Here is a 10,201-nt window from a genome sequence, read left to right on the forward strand (position 1 = left end):
ATATCGGTGCGGTGGCCGATATCCGATATTCAGTTTTAAGGCCGATACCGATAGGGGGCTGATTATATCGTGCATCCCTAGTGTTTATGCATGTATTAGACTCTGTTATCAATGGAACGTCCAGCCTGTCTTTTAAGCAGCAGCTCCTCCACTCACCGTGCACCTGGTTGATCTCGGAGTTCTGCGACAATATTTCATCGGCCAACTTCTGCGCCGTCGGCAGCACGTCGGTGTGATGCACTGTGATCAGGTACTGGACAAACTTCTGCAGCTGATCTCTGTTCATTTGGAATAAAGTCTCTGAGATGGGCAGCCTTAGTTTGACCTGCTCGGGCTTCCGTACCCGGTACAGTGAGAGCGCCACCACATGGGCGCAGTAGAAAATGTCTTTGTTGCCACAGCTGCATGTTACTGAGGTTATTTTGCAGCGGTCGAAGCTGACGCTCACGTTGCACAGCAGCTCTGGTTCGGAGGATGTGGCCAATTCCCGGACTGTCCCGCTGAGGTGAAAACCTGCATAGAAACAGAGAAAAGAATCACTATTATACAATCAGAACTTAAAAATGTAAACATCTATATCTGTACTATATGGCGCTGCAGTTAGTGGTAGAGATGTAGTGAGTCCAGAGCCTGGACTGGTGAAAAGCAAGCTCAAAACTTCCCCAAACCATGTATTTCTATCATATTACAGCACTTCACAATCAGTTGTGAAAAAGCTTAATCAACCAAGCTGTCAACTGGGCTAAAAGTTTACAAAAAGGAAACCTTTTGCCTTCTTTTCCACTGCTTACATCACCACTCCTTCTAATAAAAAAACATTTAATGACTGCTTCATTTTTTATAAAAAGAAATAAACAATTAAAGGTTTGGGGTATTTAAAAATGCTGCTGTAAACTCTATCTTCTGTTAATAAGATAGCTATTTTGAGACATATCCTGGATCTCTAGAACCTAGAAGAGATAAAGCTAATTTATAATTTGATCTTGCTCAGATTTTTAATGCATTAATGCAATATGCTTAGTCAATAAGTTCCCTTTAAGGGGTCAAAAAAGTTCAAAGCACAGAAGAATTTCAAGCACTTAGCATCCTGAGGTGAGAGGATCCTTCATTAGCACAGACAGAGCATTTTGTACACTGGAGCATGAAATGGCTGTGTAATTGAGTCATTTTTGCATCGTTTTAGTGCTTCCACTGGTACAGACCAGTTTTTGAAGCAAGTCAGCTCAATGGAGCTACGCCTGCAGCATATTTGGAGAACCGTGCAGAAAAAAAAAAAAGTGTGGGGCCTAGTTTAACTAGGGGACAAACAATGTGGTCTACAAAGTCAAATGTGTAGAAATAAGACTCTGTTGGGCAATTTGTTAATAAGCTATATAATGAAAAAAGAAAGTTACAGTTTGTGTATACAAGTGTTGGTGAAGATTCTCAGTCATCCAGGTCATAGTCTTTCCAAAAAAGAAAAAAAAAAAAACATTAAAAACAATGAACTGGACTTTGTTTCCCAGTTTGAAGAAGTTTTGCTTCCCATTCAGGAAGCTTTTTCAATCCAAAATATCAGGAATAGCGTTGAGGTTTTATACAGTAGCCAAACAAAGCCTTGTTTTTATTTTGATAACATGCAAATTGAAACAGACGAAGGGGTCCACCCATTTGGAATGCTTGCAATGCCCCATACCTGTCTAAGTGCCTGAAAGGGGAATTTTTGGTCTGGCTGAATAGGAATATGGCAACAATTCTCTTACTAGTTCTTTTTTTGGAAAAACTAGTATATACACCCATAAATACGAGAGAAGTAAGAAGTTATTCACACAAGAAAGATTTAAAGTCATGAAAACCATAAAATCTCAGGGGTGAGGCATCTACATGTTTAGGGTAAGAGCGGAAGAAAATCTAGATACATTTGCAATCACAATTTTGGTAAAATTGAGAGGGGGGTAGTGGTTAACGACATTCCGCTTGGAATCCAGAGGTTCTGAATTCAAACCCCACTCCCACAGACTGCCACTCTGGGTCCCTGAGCAAAGACTCTTAACCCCACATTGCTCCCCTGGGACCTGAGACCCCGATTCAATAATTAACAATGTTGATTCAGCCCTGTTCTGGTCTGGTTTATGCTCAGAAACCAGGTCGTCTGCATGAGTGTCGCAGTTAACGCAGATATGCCCCCCCCCTTCCGCAGACACTCTGGTGCACCTCTGATTGGTCAATTCTACATCCGCTCTACACTATGCATACTTCCTGTTTGGTACCTAATGGCAGAAACTCTGGCTGTAGTGCCGTCCACAATGCCTGGCTCACCTCCGACCGTGCATGACGGTAGTTTGTAGCTCTGATTGACCGTCTGTTGGTTTGTATCCAAAAAACAAGCAGCGCCACCTCCAGTCTTTCGGGAGCACTCACGGGTGAACTTTGTGTCGTCCAGCGTTGGATAAGGGAAACCGACACATAGGCACCCACAATCCTAGCTAGTTTGTTATTGTCCCTCTTGCATTGTGGCGTGGAATAACATAGCGCAGACTGTGCTTCAAAATTGGACAAATATCTGAGTTATACCTGCGACAAGCTCACTGCGACACGATGCTGCAGCCCAGCCCTTTATACTAGTCCGTAGTGTAATGGGTAGATAAGGAATGAGCTGACAGAAGAGGTGACACTAATTAACTTCATAAAAACATTGTTAATATGATTTAGTTTTGCTTCTTTATTCACTGATCATGTCCCTACTTCATGGTTCGACTCCATATCACTTTGCCCAGAGGAGCGTCGACATGTGAAAGGGTGCCACAGAGACGTACACATCCTCCTCTCCTTTTCATTTCCCATTACCAACACCTCCTATGCTTTCCTTCCCCTAATAACCTCCTCCCTCTGTCAGCACTGAAAGGATCATTTCACCACAGGCACAAAGTCCTGCTATTAACCGGTCAACCTATGGCCTTCTAAACACAGAACCTATGGAACCTATGAAAAACATTCATCATTAGGATCAAACTACCTTCTTAAATGTCTGAATTTCAGACAGAATTAACAACTTCATGATAGTTAAAATAAAATAAAAATGTAAATAGACTTTATAGTAATTTCGTACACATAGAGTGTACACAAAAATACATTTCGTTCAGTATAGCTTTCAAGAAATTTCAAAATTCTAAAGTGATAAAATGTAAACATATGGCTGATATATGATTTACAGTTTTCAGCATTCAGCACTTTATTTATTTATTTTTAACCCCTTTTTATACAACATTCAGGAGTCTAATGGCTGTGGGGAAGAAGCCTCTCTGCAGTTCTCACTACTCTCCTCACCTTCTTCCAGTCTGAGGGGCTGCAGCCTCCACACTAAATAGAAGCAGATCATTGGTTTCTATTTCATCTGAAGCATGGCAGCAGATGGACATGAGTTGGCAAAGAACAACTTTTTATAAGTAAAACCGTCCTGAATCAGACAATCTGACAGGGTTATTGAGTTAACAAGGAGAGCAGATGGTCTCAGATTGTTGCTGATGCACATAGAAGGAGTTTATCATCCATATTCAGTCTGTCCTGTTTCAGGTTCATCGCACAGTGAAAAAGTACAACTTTGTTCTGCCAAACAGAAGCACACGCAAGCCAAGCAGTCGCTCCTGAATCACAGGAGCACGATGTGCTTCTCGCTTCCTGCCGTCACCCAGGCTGGAAAGCACCAAGGCTGGCCAAACGAGACGGCTGATAAGTTACAACGCCAGACTGTGACAGCTGACAGGCGGCTTTATTAGGGGGCTGTCTGAGCAAAAGAAAATGAAATAAATGCATCAAAGATTTAACCGTCTGTCATTCAGTCTCTGGGGAAGGTTTAAATAACAGGTGCTGTTCCCCAAATGGGAATTTATATATAACCTCTGCTGTGGTGATATTAGAAACTAAAACAGGAAGGTTTTCAGTAGAATCCAACCAAAAACATAAACTTATCTGTAAGGAGTTCTTATCTATACACACTTCAGTCGTTTATGCCTTTGTAATGTTTCTGGGAGCAACTTGCAGCAGGCTAATATTTAAGAGGGATGTAAAGTAAATATGATGCTACATGCTCAGCATTTTCTAAAATAAAATCTAACCTAATAAGATCTACTCTGTCGCTATCAGTTTTAGTGGAACAGTAAAACTTCCCACCAATGGTTATTTTATAGAAGTCGTGAAGAAGAGCTGACCTGAGGTGAGAAGGGCTAAAGCACACTGAAAAAAAATCTAAATCTAGATAAGTCATTTTTTCTTAAAATAAGTGCTTTTGTTCTTGGATTAAGGATGTAAAAGAGACATTTTGCTAATGGAACAAGACAACTTACATTTGAAATAAGAAAACACAATGGCATTGTCTTATTTCAAGTGTATGTTATCTAATTATCTTATTTTAAGAGTAAAAATACTCATTCCATTGGCAAACTATCTCATTTACCTACTCAAATTAAGGGTATATACACTTAATTTAAGAAATTTTAACTTATTTCTAGATCGTTTTTCCAGTGCAGGTCATACACTGTACCATATTTTCAATCGTAATCAGCTCAAACTGTACGATGAAACCGCGGGGTTTAAAAGTTCACAGCTCATGATGCATGCTCTTACACTCTACGGCCCGACGCTCTGATGAGATCTACCTGCTCACATTGCACATCCAAAAACCAGAAGTCGGACTCAGCGGCAACAGATGGCGCTGGTCGGACTCGTCAATCTGGAAGAAGAAGAAGAACTCCCTTTTTTGCACATTCGCAGTGCGTGAGGTTCTGGTAAATCGGCTCGTAGCTCTACTGCTACAGCAGGATTTGCTCATGAAAACCTTTCGAGTGATGACTAAATTTCAAACACGTTTGATTTTCTCCCGACCTCACGATTCCTGATCGGGACGTGGTCACAAGAGGCGGATCGCCCCTCGTTATCCCCCGTGTACTACACGAAGCAGGACGCACGATCAGGCTAAGACTCGAACACGATCAAAAAAATTTTCGCACAACTGGAGAATTAAAAATCCTACAGTAAAGGCCCGGCTTTATGTTGTTGTTTCAAAGCAGAATAATTCTAAAACCTATTCAAAACCTCAACCCTCGGATGTTAAAGGGCCTATATTGTGCAAAACCCATTTTCTGATGCTATCCCTACATCAAAGTCATGCAAAAAGTGGTATTTTCTCGATTTATTTTAGGGATCCATATTTTTTCAATTCTGAACAAATTCAGATACTCTGATTTAGATATCTGCAGATTCATCATCATTACTGTTGATTATTTTAAAGACAACGTCGTAAAATCATCAACAATCAAGTATGATATGTATTTCACAAAGGATAATTCTTCATAAAGTAAATAAGATAATGGACAGCATCCTCTTCAGAAGACTTTAAAACTACAAGAAAGTGTCTTCAGTCAGAAGCTTTTCCAGATCAGGTGCAAGACAGACTGCTACAGAAGATCTTTCCTACAACAACTTGATAAAAAACAACAACAACAAAAAAACAGCCCTATGAGTTACTGCAACATTTAATTTCCCTTTGGGATGATAATTTTGAATTTATAAGTTTCATTTCAAATGGCCAAACGTATTTGTATATGCCAAACATCCTGAAGAATGTAAATGGAGATCAGTATAGGGTCAGAAGAAGTCAGGAAAACAAGAAAAAAAAAGCTGGTCCGACACAAACAAAACGCAATCTTTCTCTGATCAGGGAGGAGCGACATGACTAAAGGGATACACGCCCGTTGTGGTAGTTTAAAGTATGTTTTTCGTACAATACTAAAGGCATAAACGGGTATTGACTATGGGTATGCTCATTTGACAGAACATCGGCCACGGTGCATGGTTTCTCAATCTCAGCTATCATAGCAATAACCTTCAGCATGTGTGATCCTATCTATAGTACCTGCAGAGGGTCACATACCTCCATGTGTAGCTAAAGCTATTCCTGACAGCTTCTATTCATGATATTATATCTCTTTAGCTTCTTAGATAGGAGTGGTTGATTGTTTATTTATATTTGCAGCAAATCTGCCAATCCCCCACACACACACGTGTGAAAAAGAGCTGGCGTTGGAACATCAGCCACAAGGTCTGATTTCCACTTTGCTCACATCTTCTCCTGTGTGTGACACTCAGCACATAGCTGACACATATCCACCCCGAGCGGGTGGAAGAACTCTGTAAACTGAGTAGGTGTTTGTGTGCACATGTGGAGCGGCTGTGCGACACATGAGCACGCCAAAGAAAAAAAAAAATAACCCAAACAGGAGCAGAAGGAGGCGATATGTGAGAGTGAAACCTGTGTAGAAATGGAGAAAACTCCGTTTCAGTTCTTACAGCTGCTTTTCCTGCCAGAGCCGACACACACACACATATACACACGTAGCGGACCACACTCTACACAACCGCCGGGTCCACATCCTGTCTTTTATAGAGACAAACAGTACGGCGTCAGCGGCGTGGCCCCGCCCCATCCACGCCTGGCCTACAGCTGAACCTCTGACGTAACAGAAAGAGAGACAGTGACTCTGGAAGAGGAAGGAGGCCTCTGTGCCACTAGAAGGAAAGAAAAAAAAATATCGGTATGCCCTCAGCTGAGTGTGCACATGTAGGAGTGTTAGAACTGGCTCCCTGCCAAAGCCCTGAGCTCAGCATTTTGTAATGCACTTCCCTTCCCTCTGTCTGCTCTTCAGAGGTTGTGTAATAGCACCATGTGCTTCTCATGGTAACAAAAGTTAAACACCCACTTATCTCCCTGCTTAACCTGGATATCAAAATAAAAGAAAAGGCATGTATATTTCTAACATGGACCTCAGGGTTTCCTCTGTGACTTTTCTTTATAAAGGTGGCTTAATGGGGAGGGGTCATACATTTAATTATCTATGTCGCTGCCAATAAAATGGAACTTATTTTATGAATTTTATACATTGCCTGAATCAGCTAACCTGACTCCGCCAGATGGATTTGCTCCGCATATCCATCTGGAAACCTTCCGTTGAAGTAATTTTGGGAAGGGGCGAAAATACTGGTTAGCTGATTGGCCTATGTTGGTGATAGACGGGCCAAATGAACCAATCAGATCAACGAAGCATATGACGTACTAACAGAGCGACGACGAAGAGGAGCCAATTGATAGATCAAACTCTTGCCGAAACCAGTCGGGAGAAGAGCAAAAACATCTTTTCCTCTGAGAAAAGCCTCCAGAGCAGTGTTTTGCTCTTCTCTGTAAAAACATCTTTTCCTCTGAGAAAAGCCTCCAGAGCAGTGTTTTGCTCTTCTCTGTAATTCCGATAAAACTTGCTCGATAGTCATGCTAACGCTAGTTTCATCGGCTGAAGCCGCCATGTTCTTTAGACTGAACTGTCGCGCTTCTCGTTGCGTCACACCTCAACCCGCCTCAAAGCCAACGCTGATTGGACGTTCGTTTGGGTGAACGGCTCCAATTTTTCTTCAACGGAGAGTCTCCAGGATGATCTGCGAGTGAAACCTTGAAAGTTTGCGAGATCAGGATGGTCTCACGAGGCTATCAATCCGCACTACCTACATCTGATTTTACTAAGCAGACAGTAATCAGAGGCACACGGAGTACGAGGGGAATATGCGATTCAAGCTTTGTGCGAATCAGGTAATAGTTTTTTCGTACAACAGTTTCAGAGGAAGAAAAAAAAGAGACACCCGATTAAAAGCTATATTTACATCATATTAATATATCCTGCTTTTTAGTCCAGGGCGAAGCCATCAGCGTCTTTGTGCATGAGTTTATTAGCTGTTGAAAAACTAGAGCTGCCCGTGTCTGTTAAACAACAGGGAAGCAGCTATGTTGTTGTCGTGAGAGGGTAACGGTAAAACAACTGCTGCTTTCACGTGAAGTCGCTAAAATTGAACAAAACAAAAAAAGTCACTAGATTTCTCTCCATTTTTTGAAGAGTTACCAAATATAGCAAAAAAATAAATAAATCACTAAGTTGGCAACACTAGACCTATCTCTAATTTTCCCTGCATGAGCAACTGTTTTGAGAAGCAAAAAGCCACAAAATAAAAAGGTTTTCAGTAGGGGTGGGTATTGCCAAAGGAGTCACGATTCGATTCGAATCACGATTCACAGGCCACAATCCGAATCTATCACGATGCATCACGATACTTGAATTATTGCATTGCAATATTTTCTCCTCCATGTTTTGTTTTTGAATGACTCGGCGCAGTATCCCGCGGCCGGAAATGCTTGCGACACAAGGCAGCGTGCGTCAACACATTCGCAGCAACATCTACTGGACTGGAAGTTGTATTACACTTGTTTTTGGCTGATGTTCGCCAACCATTCAAGCAATTTTATTTACTCATTTTTTTAAATTAATAATCGATACTTGGCGTCAAGAATCGATGCAGTAGATCATGAAAATTAGAATCACGATGCATCATCATGACGATTATTTTGCACACCCCTAGTTTTCAGGTAACTGCAGTTTTTCCCGTTTTCTATTTAACACAACATAAAAAGCAAAAAAAAGTGCTGCTGCTCCCGTTTGTTTAATATCCCCACTTACAGCAGGACTCCAAAGCCAGCAGGCATAGAGGACAGTTTCTCAGCCAACCAGTGCTTTGTGTGATTAAATGTGTGCATTATGGGTTACTGCTCTGGTGACAGTGGGGAAGCTAATCTCTGTCTCATGGTGATCCAGAGCCGTCTCTGGGGCTGGAAGAAGAAGCAGTACACAACCAATCAATAGTGATGCTTGACTAATCACAATCTGACAGAGGCGCCCGGGTTCAGGTACATTTGGTCAGAGAGAAAGAAGGAAGTACACCAGATAACAAACGAGAGGGATGATTCCAACATGTCTGACCGTTGACGAAATAACTGCGTGAGATAATGTTCTCAGAAGCCTCAAAGGAACATACATGTTCTTCCCGTTTCTACAATAGATTTAGAAACTTAATCCTTTAAAGAAACTAATCTACAGTCAGTAACTGAAAAGCATTCCCAAAGTGATTGACATTTTAGTAATAATACAGGATAACAGGGGATTATACATCCTTTCTAATTGTGTAAAAAAGAAAAAAAGTATGAACTAGCCCCAAACAGCCAGATTAAATGATGCAAATTGTTTTTGTTGTGTTTTAACCAGGCATGAGTCAAAAAAAAACAACTCAGTTTGATAAGAACAAGTAAAAATGGTAGTATCAAAAATACTAAAAAAGGAAATTAATCCTACTGCCTTTAAAAGAAACAAACATATATTATCCCCACTGCTGCAGATTATTTATTTTTATGTAGTTACTACAAAAATCTGGAATAAATCTCTGAGCCAGAAGCTGAGTGTGATGGAAACCTTCTACCTTTCTTTTTTTTTTTTTTTTTGTGGGCGGTAAACATCAGCTAGGTTAATACCATGATCAGGGAAATATTTTTATGTAGGCTGGCCCCCGCCGGGTGCAACGCTGCCCCCCTCAGGACACTGGCTTGTGACATTTCATGGGCATTAACGCTGCCGTGCGTGACGCGTAAGTTAGGCTGCCGTTGAACAGAAGTTCTGGAATCCTTATGAATACTCTATGTATATACGCCCAAAATTGAAAAAAAAAAATACATAGAAAGTTCAGCTTATGTCGGCGTTTTAGAGGATTCTGGGGCATCAGGCACACACTGGCTAAATCGTCATGGTGTGACAGGGGCTTTACAGCAAACTAGCTGTTGACTGTACACCAGCAGCTTATGCAGCTTCTTAATTATTCTTGATTCACTGTATATAACATGTATGCACACACCATATTTATGGACCGAGGGGCAAAAGTATCTCTGCAAATAGAGGTGAGGGATTACCAACACTGCCAGCTGTGATCAGGAAGCACAGTTAATAAGGTGGCGGGTTAGGGGGGCTGAAGGATGCACCTTGTAGCAAGTTCAAAACAAGGTGAGTGAGGATTTGAGTGAAACTGGGTCAATCTGTGTCCTTCTTAATCAGTCACCTGCAGCGCTGTCCTCAGAGGATGGAGCTACTAATCAATGCTCAGCTCAAAGTCTTACCAGGCTGATGTAGCCTTTTACCAACTGAAATGATTTCAGGAGGCAATTATTACTTCAGTTCCTGTAGCAGCATCTCTGTGCTTTGGTAAGAGAAGTAAGGAAAGTACAAAGTAGCTTTACAATACTGCAAGGATCACCATAAAAACTCTTTTAATGCTCTTAGAAATACTTTTAATTTTAATATATATA

At 41.2% G+C, this 10,201-nt stretch overlaps 1 protein-coding gene across 1 annotated transcript in view; it reads right to left on the bottom strand.

Annotated features, from left to right (window-relative positions):
- The window catches only part of LOC107090586 (zinc finger SWIM domain-containing protein 6-like), a 79,580-nt gene that overhangs the window by 35,758 nt on the left and 33,621 nt on the right, over positions 1 to 10,201 (bottom strand). Inside the window, exon 2 of the mRNA XM_015384048.1 lies at positions 157 to 513. Within this exon, the coding sequence (XP_015239534.1) occupies positions 157 to 513 (357 nt within the window). The remainder of the gene's footprint in view (positions 1 to 156; positions 514 to 10,201) is intronic.

This window comes from Cyprinodon variegatus, unplaced genomic scaffold, assembly GCF_000732505.1.
Source record: "Cyprinodon variegatus isolate N-32 unplaced genomic scaffold, C_variegatus-1.0 Scaffold300, whole genome shotgun sequence".
Classification (NCBI taxonomy): domain Eukaryota; kingdom Metazoa; phylum Chordata; class Actinopteri; order Cyprinodontiformes; family Cyprinodontidae; genus Cyprinodon; species Cyprinodon variegatus.